The sequence below is a fragment of the Bombyx mori genome, chromosome 10, assembly GCF_030269925.1.
Source record: "Bombyx mori chromosome 10, ASM3026992v2".
In the NCBI taxonomy this organism is placed as follows: domain Eukaryota; kingdom Metazoa; phylum Arthropoda; class Insecta; order Lepidoptera; family Bombycidae; genus Bombyx; species Bombyx mori.
In genome coordinates, this window is record NC_085116.1 from 5,351,716 (window position 1) to 5,365,068 (window position 13,353).

At 35.8% G+C, this 13,353-nt stretch overlaps 1 protein-coding gene across 7 annotated transcripts in view; it reads right to left on the reverse strand.

Moving 5' to 3' along the window:
- Window positions 1-13,353, reverse strand: part of LOC101737218 (syntaxin-1A) — a 62,192-nt gene that overhangs the window by 38,255 nt on the left and 10,584 nt on the right. For all 7 annotated transcript variants that reach the window (XM_038013148.2, XM_021350754.3, XM_012694020.4 and 4 more), the window contains exon 2: window positions 2,432-2,515. In XM_038013148.2, coding sequence (XP_037869076.1) covers window positions 2,432-2,515 — 84 coding nt within the window. The remainder of the gene's footprint in view (window positions 1-2,431; window positions 2,516-13,353) is intronic.

Below are 13,353 nucleotides of genomic sequence, written 5' to 3' on the forward strand. Positions count from 1 at the left end.
CTCAACCTACGAAGACCACAGACACTGCCCCGGAGAGGCTATGTCCTAGTCGATTTCGATAGGATCAAAGATATTTCATTATTTTGTTGTAAACAAAACAGAGATCCAGGTCGGCGGGTCCCATGATCTCAATGATAAATTGTAAAACAATGATGATGATAAAATTGATAATTTGAAAAATGTATTTATGAACTATATTTTTTTTGTCTAATTCATGACAGAATGTCATAAGATAAAGTATATAAATCTATATATTAATACGTGAAGCAAAAACTTTGTATCCCTTTTTACGAAAATTGCGCGGACGGAGGAGTATGAAATTTCCCACACTTATAGAGAATATAGAGAAGAAGTGCACAATGCTAATATTTTTTTTTATTATGCATAAAAGATACATTAAATCAATAAAGAAAACATTACACACACTACATACCATGTATTTGACGCACACACGCATGCATACTATTTATTGTCAAACTTTTGTTCTTGACGTCTGTTGTCAAATTGAGAATAGATTAAATATTGTTTGTCTTTGTTAATATTTTTTTATAGTGTAGCCTTGGCGAAATTGTGATTATAGAGGTATAAAATACAATCATAAGAGTGTAAGAACTTACAATTCCAATTAATTATAGTCGAATTTCGACTACTGCGGGACCTCTAGTAATAAGAATTAATTAAATTTGACAATAGTACTCCAATCATTTACAGTATACGAAAACCCTATCGATTGAATTCCCCAGCATTATAACTTTGGTGCCTAAATATACATTAATATAGTTCGCAATAACGAGTTTACCCACGCATTTTACTATAAAGCTGATATAAGGATCAGACGAACGGTTCATTCCGCCCACATTTATATTAATATCGTAACTTCATTATTCAGTAAGATAAAAAGAACTATTCCGAGAACGAGAAAATCACGAAATCTACTTAATTCGTATAAAAAGCTCTTTCATTTATGTAATGTTCTAATTCCGGACATTTCCCTAATTCATGTCTTATGTCTAATAAATATAATAAAACAGCGTTGGGGCAGAATTTGTTGTTCAGAATTGAATTTTTTATAATACATACGACAGAACAAGTAATTGTAATTGTACACCATTAGAAATTTTAATGTACAAAAACGAATTAATATGATATTTTAATTAAGCTTACTTAATTTCCATTATAACTTTCGCTCATCCCGAAGGATCAACTAATTAAATCATTATTCAGAATACGTTTATGTGCCTTACGAAATATTCAGGTAGCTGTTGAATTACGAAGTTTCGGACACGGACCCTTTTTTCATGTTTTTTTTAAATAAGGTATTAAATATTGTATTGTAGGAATGCAATATAATATATTTTTCGTGGTTTCATTGTTTCGCGTTCTTGAGACATTATGAACATCGAATTCTTTTTGAAAGCTTTGAATTGATTTAAATAATATATTGCTTTATGAAAAACAGTTACAGTTCCCACTGAGAATTAAATTTTAACTTAAAATTTAATTTAAAATCCTAATTTATCATGACCATGATCATTTCAAAATCTAAATTTCGGATTCCTGTTTTACTTTCTCCAGGACTAGATCGATATAAATATTTTATAAGAGTCTTTAAAAATACGGCCTTTTATTTGTATGTTTTTCCTTTTTTATGTTTCCTGGATGTCTGAAAACGGCTATGTGAGAACAATAGTAAGATGGAACGGCATTTGAAGATGACGTGTTTTAAATTAATTTTCAACCAGGGCAAAGAAATACTTTTATTTAAACATAATATAATTGTTTTGTTCAGACTGACTGATTAATTAACGCAGAATCTAAATCATTGGGGCTATAAACTTAAACGTTTGGCAATTCATGCCTCTTATTAAGGGGATTAAAAAAATGGTTAAAATTATATTTCCAGTCACTTTTAAAATCAGAGCTACAAAATTTCTGTATCTTCTGGCCTTCTGGTCAGAAATAAAGGTATACATACGTACATCTTGCTTTTCAAAATTGTATCCCTATATGAAGTAAAATTAATAATTAGGGGTCGAAAGGTTATATGAGAAATTTAATATAACCTAAACAATTCTCATTATGATGAAATTTGATTGGAAGGTTGGAAGGTTTCTGGTATAGCGGCATCAACGTAGTTTAGAAAAATCTATATTTTACATACAATTAGCGTTAGCTACAGCAAAACGTGACCGTCTTCTATTAGAACGGACTAAAACCGCAGACCGCGTTCATCTTAAGGCATGAAGTTTTGCTTGAATTGCGGGATGTCGAAGCATGGGCACACGCTTTGTGCGCGAAGCATTAAGAACGTATCCTTGGCAGTAGGCAGCGGTAGATCGAGATGTGCTTCTATAATTATTTATGTTCATGAGTAACGCTGGTCAGTTTTATTTGGGTCGGAGGACGGTCTTCGATATCAAAAATGACTTACCTCACTGAAGAATTCATCCATGAAGCCACCTTCGACGGCAACGTTGACATCGTCAGGCCCGACGTCGTCATCGTCGCTCTGCGCCTGCAAATAAAACTTTTTATGAATATGTGTGTGTGTATCTCAGTTCTAAATAATAAAAGAAATAAATTTTCAGTCAAATACGTTATTTTTTATAAGGTAAGATAATAGGAAACAAGATTTGCTTGCGCAGTTTTGTTTTGCGAACCGAACGCCTATTATAGATCAAAACATTTGACACCTGAACGCATACACGGCTCTTCTACAGCGGTTCCGTAGCTGTCATATTATGGAGTGTTCGAGTGCTGGTAGTGCGTCGCGAGCCCTCGTTCCCTCAGGTCGCCCGTAAACCTTCACCGGAGGGGAGAACGCCTCCTGCAGGGGTCGGATACAGGCGAAAGCTTTTCTCGGACCCCCGGCTCGGCGGCAATGAACAGTTGCGGAGAGGGAGAGGACTCGCAGAAGTCAAGCATCGCTTTCCAGGAAATGTCGCTGCCGAACATCGTAACCACGATGGTCGGTGGCAACAAGTCCCATCGTATTTGCGAGACGAGGACACGGCCACACGGGACAGTACACGAGTGTGTGCCCAATCATTACCACGTCTCAGTCACAGTGGTGGCACCGACTGTTGGCTTCCTCCGGGCGACACATCCATGACCATTGAACACTTGTGTCAAACGAAAGGTGAAACGCCCTCGGTGGCGTTTCAGTCTGCGAATACAGAGCGCACCGCCTCGATCTGCCAAAGAGTATAATTTCAAGCGCTTTGACAGGTACAATCTTATCATAAGATGTTTGTTATCGTAGAAGTCGTTAACACAGACAACGCGAATATTGTTTAGTACGGAATTAATGAAATTTTCAATTTGAAATTACCTTATATCTATAATCATTTTCACGGGTATATCTTCTAAAATAGAACTGTTTGCTTTATTCTCCGAACGAGCTTAATTAAGACACTTCCATACTAATTCATAAGTACTTCTCATTTAATTTTATTTTCACGAGATTCGAGTCGTCAGATAACTTTATTTATTTACGCTGTAGAAGATTCAAATGAGAGAAACAACATTAGTTATAAGATCAAATTTAACGACTAACCTACATTTTGTCTCCAATGTATTTCTGTTGGGTTAAGTCAAAAAGTAATATTAGGCAAGTTACTTTAAGTGAAACATTATCACTTACAAAGGGTACATAATATCTGGTCCAAAAAGGCTCCGAGGTCGGCTTTCATAAAATCGGATTGAACACTAAGCGACGTACCTAAAGCAAAGTAGAATCCACTTAGTTGTGGCGAGCTAGCTATTATTCAATTTATATGGATACAGGGCAGGTTCACCCACAAAGGTCTGCCCTGCGTGGAGGGTACGCTACCTACAGAATATGCTCTTGCGTTAACATCATTTAGGTGATGTTTTTGAAGAAACAACATTAAATCATAATGTTCGGGTACCTTACGTATTTTGGTATTTTATTTAAAGCATTTCGAAATCCGTAACGGACAAACTAAGAACAGTTTGTTGGCGTTTAAAATTATCTGAACTTTCGTTTCACAAAGACATTACTGTGAGAATTATGACTGGTCACGACTGGACGAATGGTAGGTATTCAATTAGTCAAGTCGGCAGCGTTATCGATCATGAACTGCAATATTAATGCCACAATTTAAGATATCGTTCCGATCCAGTTATCGGGTAATAAACTGTCATTTTTCAATTTTGCCCGTCGTCATACGGACCGTTGCAACGGCCGGAATAAAAAAACCAATAAAGGTTAAAATGTAGGTCGCTACAATGCAATTTAATAAAAATAAATTCTATGACTAGATGCGATTAGGATCATTTGTGAGCATCCTTGATGAACATACTGTAATATTTAATGAAGACAGACAGACTGTAGTGCTTTCATTGGAACAGCGAACGAATGAACACGGTAATATCACATTAACACGAGAACCGTGATTCACTAACAATCAACACCAATTAAAATTTAGTCGCCGGCACACGAGCTTATCAATCCGCTCGTGTATTTATTATCTTCAGTGACAACAATTAAATTATTTATTAATCTTTATAAACTGACAGATAAAAAACAAGTCGGTTGGTAAAACTGCATCTATGAAAGACAGATACAAAACTGGGCGGAGACACACCGGGATAACGACTGGACTGGTATAGCACTATTTATGACTCGTTATTTATAGCTGACCTTTGATACATAGGGACGCTCGTCTGCAAGCAACACGTGCGGGAACAAAGTAAAACTTCAACACCCGTTCATTACCGGAGCGGTGAGCGATGTGGCCTGGTAATTCAATCAATTTTCGAACAAACGTAGAGTGGAGTTCACAATGAAATTACAACGCAGTATATCAGGAAGTCTGCCTCCCCCCTCGGTTATCCTGATTTAACTTAATCGTGTAGGAACGGAACGAGCTAATGTTTGTGTATGAAATTTTCGAGCGCCGAGACCGTTTCGAATTACTCTGCCGGAGAATTTATTGAAGTTATGCATTGAGAATTTTTAATGTAACGAGATTGTAAATAATGTAATAAAAGGAATATAAATTTAACATCTCATGATGGATGGTAATGAATTATTTTTGAAGATTAAATCTCTATATATAAAAATGAATTGCTGTTCGTTAGTCTCGCTAAAACTCGAGAACGACCGAACCGATTTGGCTAATTTTGGTCTTGAATTATTTGTGGAAGTCCAGAGAAGGTTTAAAAGGTAGATAAATATGAAAATGCTCGGAATTAAATAAAAATAACAATTTTGTTTTTCCTTTGATGTAATGATTGATCCTATCGATTGAGGCACTACGAACTCTGCCGGGTCAGCTAGTATATTCTATTTGGCAGGATTTCCACTGTGAATATTAATTTGTTAGTGCAACTTCTGATTGCTGATGTATTGCCCATACAATCACGTTCTTCCCTATACTGAAATTTTCGAAAATCTGTACGAATCGTCTATTATAATTCATTTATTATACAAACTAGGACTTGAAATTTTCAAATATGTTTATTTTGATAAAAATGTCTGACTGTCTAGATATCAGATAATGTCACTAGATAACATAATAATAAGATTACGTTGCACAATATTTTGTTTAGTTCGTCACAAAATAACATTTTGAAACATAGGCGCACACATACGCGTTGAAAAATTTAATAAAACTGATGTTCAATCGTTATCAATGGTTGTAGTCTAAAATAGACCTAAAATAAAAAATAGAATAAGATTATTTTTTTTTTATGAAATACTTTTTTATTTTATTTTATTGATATTTCTTCTTGTAAAACGTGACAGAAAAATTACAGATTCCATATTGTCTTTTTTAATAACACAAGCTTGTCTGCCATAGAACAACGATTTTGCTTTTATGTCTACTTATGTATATGTTATGAGACACGTAAACTATTCCTGAAGGGGGTTACTTAGAACGAACTCACTAGTCGCATCTGGACACGCGGCCACAGAGCATCCGTACCCAACCCGGATTAGCAAATATAAAGTTAGTGCTATGATATTATAAATCACAATTAGTCCAAGAGACCTTGCCGCTCAACCAGAACTGTTAGGCGAACATAAGGGTTCAACAAGTCGCTTTGTCTTTTATAGGCGGTGCTTACCTACGTCTAAAATTTCCAAATTAGGGTTAAAGAAGCATACGAAATCCGATAGTGACAATTATGCTTTTCCCCATCTAAACTCACACAGAAAAACAATAAACTTTATACGTAAGTTCCTATTGTTTTATAAATGTAAAATAAAGTCGAATCTATTCATAGTCAAAAGGAGCGATGGCGCTGAGTTAAAAAGGTAATTCAGCTTATTCGACACAGTCGGTCTGTAAAAGGGATCATCTAATTCGCTTGGAGAGTACGCTTGTATCTGGCCACCTAGTTAACTTCAGTGCTGTATAGTCACGCCCGCGTCATTCAGAGAAATGGAATGAGCCGCAAATTCTTTTCGTGAAGCTCACTGTAGAATAATTCTCTTTGTAAACCATGCGCTAGTCTCTGCAACGGTAACTTTGTTTTAAAATCAAAAGTACATTTTTGTTTTATTCATGAATTCACGAACACGATGCACGTAAAACTTTTTAACTTTCAGCGAATATATTTTTCAATAGCAGACGTGAATATTCTATCAAATAGTAAAGTGCGAACGTCCGAAAAAATATAAATCCACAACGGATGCCCAATAGTTAGGTTTCTCTTGATATGTTCCTTCGTACTATTTTCGGGTTATGGGTAACATAAATATATTATGAGAAAGCAGTTAACGTGTTTCAATACAGTCGATTAAGTACAGGTAAAACAATCTTTTGCACAAAAATTTTAGTAAACCTTTTTTATCTTCTTGAAAATAAATAAGCGGCGAGAAATAAATTATGTGAACCTCGGCAGAAACATTTCACGTATACCTGGTACACATCTTTTTGAGATTTTTTTTTTTGTATTAACACGCAATGCGGTGGTTTCGGAGCTGACCTAGTTTATGGTCTGATGTATTCAACACCCTAACGGCTCGCGTAGGCAGTTCTCATTTTTTTGCAATTAGTAAAAGACGTGTTAAGTATAATATGAATTTATAAATTCAGTACACGTGAAATTTTGTCTTTACACAAACAATTGGCGTTACCCTTTGAGACATAGAGCTGACACGGACACAGGTGTCATAGATGTCTTAATAGCAGTTTGGACATTACTTACCTAATTCACCAAACTACGCAATAACTAGGCAAAAAACGAAAATTATGATTATTTTTATGCAGAAAGGGCGCTTAACGCGACACAGCGCACAGTAATAAAAAAATAAAAGGACTTCCCTTAATTAGGAAAACGGGGACTGGATTCTACAATGACAGGCGGATGATCGGCAAACTGGGGCGCGGGTGAGACCAGGATCATATACCAAAACTTATGTTATGACAGCTTAATTATTTTAATTTTATATAATACAGAAAGAAGAAGTCGTCGTGGCCTAAAGGATAAGACGTCCGGTGCATTCGTATCTAGCGATGCAACGGTATTCGAATCCCGCAGGCGTGTCAATGTTCATGATTGACTTCCACGGTGAAGGAATAGCATCGTGTAACAAAAATCAAACCCTCAAAATTATAATTTGCGTAATTACTGGTGGTAGGATCTCTTGTGAGTCCGCACGGATAGGTACCACCGCCCTGCTTGTTTCTGCCGTGAAGCAGTAATGCGTTTCGGTTTGAAGGGTGGGGCAGCCGTTGTAACCATACTGAGACCTTAGAACTTATATCTCAAGGTGGGTGGCGCATTTACGTTGTGGATGTCTATGGGCTCCAGTAACCACTTAGCACCAGGTAGGCTGTGAGCTCGTCCACCCAACTAAGCAAAAAAAATTCCTCCTTTAACGCGGTAGATTGGTTCCAAGTTATAGGAAACGCTTTATAAGAATATTCTCGCATAACGAGCTTGTATGATCCCATAATACGCGTTATGTACAAATAATGTATAAATGTATATACACAAATTTAAGAAATAAATTTAATTTAATTTTATAACAAAACAACGCGCAAAGGTACGCCAAATTAATTATGAACTGTAAAATCATCATTCATCATTATTAATTTCACAGTATAGGAATTACCGTGTGAAATCCCCGAGTTATATGGGGGAATATCCGTGTTATACGAGGAACTGAAATCGCGTAATGCGAAAATGCAAAAAGTACCGTGTTATAAGAGGGATTACTGTATTTGTCACGAAAGATTTTATTGCCCTATTGAAACATAAAATTATGTTAACAGATATTCGTTTTAATATCAACCAGCTAAACCCAACCACGAGTTGCTATAGCATTGTCTAATATTCTTAGTAATTATTATTTACTTCAATTTTCGCGGTCGCAGATATATTTAAAGCTACATTTGCGGTTACGTCTGGCGTTTATTATTTTCATTTTATTATTTCAGATTTCTTCGAATACTTTACAATTATCGCGGTTATGAACGACTTATTAATACTCTATCAATCCCTACACCAATCAAATATTGTTTACAATTTAATGGATCTTCATTTTACTAGCAGCGGAATCAAAAAAAATATCTCTAAAATCTGCCAGTGAAAGTCCTGTCAACATCGATCGAGCTGAGTTATTTTATTTTTTTGGCTATAAGCTCCGTATTAAGTTTCTCATAAGCATTTAGTAAAACCTATAATTTTGAAATTACAATGAACAAACTTTCTATTTGATTTATTCGTGTGGATAAAAAGTATTCAACTCTGAAAAATTTTGACCGTGTTTACCTTTTAGCCGGATTTAATTTAACCGAGAAGCCACCGGAGTACCCTTTCTGACCGAGCACACGTGCGATACGGATAGATACACACGAGACTGTAAACCAGAACGTGTGCTTCAATTAAATTGTTTGACCGCGATTAAACCTGTGTATATCTCTTCATAAGCCTGTCGCGTGTCGAACTGACAGACTGACGGATCGGAGTTTTTAATAAAATTGATTTCGTTTCATTTCGGTACGTAGAAATCGTTAATTAAAGATAACTGGGACAACTGTCGCTTGTTCAGTTTTACTTTCATCCAAATTTACAATTTCATTTTCCATAGCCAAACGACAAATACTGCTTTTACGAGTCAAGCATTTAAACAGATTGCTTAATTTAGATAATACATTTTAGTATGCATTTGAATTATTTGTAGAGCATAATATGCTTGTTGTAATGTTTCAGCTATACGATTCTAATCTTTGACTCTTAGTTATTTTTATGATATCTATATATATATAAATGATTTGCTGTTCGTTAGTCTCACTAAAACTCGAGAACGGCTGGACCGATTTGGCTAATTTTGGTCTTGAATTATTTGTGGAAGTCCAGAGAAGGTTTAAAAGGATTAGATAAATATGAAATGGCTCGGAATTAAATAAAAATAACAATTTTATTTCTCCTTTGATGTGTCCCCCGTCGGACGGATTCTTTTTGATTGTTTTAAGTTTATTTTATAGAAAAGTTTAGCTCTCGATTTTATCGATTGAGGCACTACGAAGTCTGCCGGGTCAGCTAGTCCTCAATAGATATTTCACCATTCAAATTATTTTCTTCTCGTTTTATGAATTTCCACAATTGATCCTTTGTCTTTTTATACGAAATAATCCTGAAAAAAAACGTAGTACAATTGTTACTTTCAAAACACACAACAGATATACAGATATAATCATAATGTTTTTAAGTAGGTATTGAAGGCAATAGGTACATCGGTGGTCCTGACTCGAGCCGTTATTCGATTCTAACGTAGCTGCATAATTAAAACAGTTCGACACATCATGGGAATGGGAGTCGGGTGAACTGGGTCAATATATGCCGCCGCCATACCATCCATCCCTGAATCTCGGCACATAATTATAGCGTCGCCACTAAATGGGCGCCTGGCCCAGATAAGCGATATTGCAAGTCACCATTTTTAAAAACTTTTCGATCTTCTAATATAATAGAACATCACAGTGTTGATTTGCTATAATATTTTTTATTCCTGTCTTGTAGGTTGATTTGAGTTTCAGACTACATATTTGAATATAAAGTTCAATAATATACGTTAGGGTAAACTATCTTTGATCTATTTTTGAAATTGAAACTAGAGAAGACCTTTTCAAATTTATTTACAAGTACCTATGTTAATAGTAAAAACTATCACAAACGTTAAAGGTATTCGAACACTTGCATAATCAATATGGCAACACAAAGTGATGCTCACAACCTGTACAGCATTTAATATTAAATGAACAAGAAGTTCTTATTACAACGAATAATTAGTTTTTAATTAATGGATATCGATTTTAATACACGAACAGCCTATTTTTTTACTAGTGCACTAATGCTGTAAAAGCAAATTATTATTTAATTTTTAATTTTAATATAATTGTAACATATTTATGTAACGCCATCCGAACTAAAAAAAAAATTTACCTAACAATATGATAAAAATAAGATGTAGTTTAAAGACAAAAAAAACACAGTAAAATAGCAAACCAGTTCGGTTTACAATTAATTACATTTTTAATCCTGTTGATACTGGTAGGTATATATGAAGTCCTGGGATAAATGAAGATAGGAGTTATTTTAAAATTGTTATACTGTCATTGGTCCTTGAGCCGTGTTCAAGCTTTTCAAGTTAATCGGACGTCTTGAAATCCGTATAAAATATTGCGTTACATACTATCAAACATACGTACGTACATACAACTAATAAAAGCGTGTTAATATTAAAGAACCTAACCAAAGAACAAATTCACAATCAGCGTACAATGTCCAAATCGAATTTAAATGTTATCTAGTTTTATTTCTCTGTAAACATTTATCATTTGACCATCAACTAGTTTTCGTTGAAACCAGCTTTTAGGCATCCGGTAAATATTTTTTTTATTTTTTAATTAGTAACGTACGTGGTACAACATTACAAAGCGACGTTATTTCCAAATGTACAGGCGACTAGTCATAAACCCTTGACGGGGGCTGGTTCGCCCCCCCCCCCCCCTTATTTACGATCCCAAAAGCCTTGAACTCGACAGGATTATTCCCTAAAGTAGCATTGCGTGGTCGCTTCTTAACCAAGAAGAAAAATTGATTTCACAACGTCCCGTTTTTCTTAACATTTATTACATATATCTAAGTTACGATGGTTTGTTGTGTACACATACAAGAATCAAAAACGTATTCAAAAAAATTGCCTTTTTTATTTTAGAATTTTATCGACTTACGTCAACGCAACGTGAACAACGAGACTAAAACGCGAACAACCGTGAGATCGAGTACTTTTTTTTTTTCTAGCCTCGCTGATAGCCTTGAGAGGCTAGTTTAGCTTCACCCTAACGTGTAGGTGTGCTCACGAGGCTCAAACTGGAAGCGTTGCTAACACTGGCCCAAGCAAGAGCAGTGCTTCGCAGAATCTACAACCGGATCGGAAACTCGACCCGCTGAGAAGTTCCGGCGAGAATCTCAGTGGACTGTGAGTACAATAGCCGCTACGGTGTGCATTGACGGTCGGATTCAGTAAGCTCTGCGCATACCTTACGTAACAAGCCACCCTATAATCGCCCGCTACGGCCCGGCCCACCTTGACACTTACGAAACCACCCCGGCCCCGTCGCATGCATTTGCAACTGATTTCGCAGCGGATCCGAACGTAAATCTAAGCACTTTGAAATTAATTGTAGAAATTGCTTAGCTGTAAAACGAAAAAACACAAAAGTGGCTTTTAATTTTTTACGTACTTTTTAAAATTAGGCTGACCGAAATTATTTATGTAATAACTGAGTGTGTGTTACGGATTAATTTAATTCACTTTTCCTCCACTTTTTTAATCTCATTCGAAGCTCACTATCGTTGAGGACTCATCAAACCATCAGAATCGTCTCGAAAATTTCCTTAGATTCCTTCTAGTACTCAAAAGTATTCAACAAACAGATAATCGGTATTTCAGTAGATCCAGTGGTACCAAAAGTTTCGTAAGACGAGAACAGGCGACAAATCGAACGGTTTTCCTTTGTATAGAATCAAACTGAAATAGCAACTAGTACTTCAACTTCCGAGCGCCTGGATAATATAAATTTCTGCAGACATATCAATCGATGGCAATACAATGATTTTATGAACTTGATGTAGTAGTACTCTGAGATCTTCACAAATCATCTAGATTCTAAGTTAAAGTTATGTTCTTGAGCTGTAACTATTTTAAAAATATATTGATTTTACTTAATAGTTTTAAATTTAAGTTAGTTTTCATTTCAAATTTGTTTCTAATATCAAGACGAGCTCGTAGAACCAACGTAGCGACACCAAAAGTAAATTAAATGTATAAGTTCCACAAAATAAATGAGAACAAAACTCGGAGATAAGGGCTGTAAGCTTGAATGAGTCTAGAGACCTCGACTTCTGAATAAATAACGAAGTCTGTCAGAAGGATATCCAATCACAAACGATACCCAGACTAGTTTATCACCTGCGACAAACGAGTGGGGCCGAATCGTTCGACCGACAGCCTTCTCCTTCCGAATCCCGAAATTCATTCGACCCTAATAACGAGTCCTTAAAGCCGGACATGGGTCACTAGTTACGTATGTTCGAGAACTATGAAATCGTTCGATTGTAAAATGTATTTTTTTTTTATTGCTTAAGTGGGTGGACGAGCTCACAGCCCACCTGGTGTTAAGTGGTTACTGGAGCCCATAGACATCTACAACGTAAATGCGCCACCCACCTTGAGATATAAGTTCTAAGGTCTCAAGTATAGTTACAACGGCTGCCCTACCCTTCAAACCGAAACGCATTACTGCTTCACGGCAGAAATAGGCAGGGCGGTGGTACCTACCCGTGCGGACTCACAAGAGGTCCTACCACCAGTATTTATATTTCATTTTACTTTTCGTACAAAGTCAATTGTGTAATTGACATACATTGTCAAGCATCCAGATCGATGCTCATAATTACAAGTAATAGCGCTTGTTTGTAATGCCTGAAGGCTTGGAGATAATTTGAGCGATAACAATGTAGCAAGCGTTACCTTGTTTTCGTATTCAACCCGTGTTACAATGTCGCGAATCTGCCACTAAAATCCCCGAAGGAAGGGCGAACTACTGTTTACACTAAATTACAAGAGAATATTGCGTGTACCGCACGATTAACACATACCATCTGTTATTGGTTATATGTAATTCAACATCAAAACGACGTAAGACACAATTGCTACATTTGAATAAGGGAAACATTTTGTATTTAAGCTACAGCGATGGTTTTTTTTAAGGGATTTTATGACCTGGTAACTGAGACCTTTAAGTCATGTCTTATTTTAATTTATACCTATATTCATATTTTTATGAAAAATGATATTATGGAGTG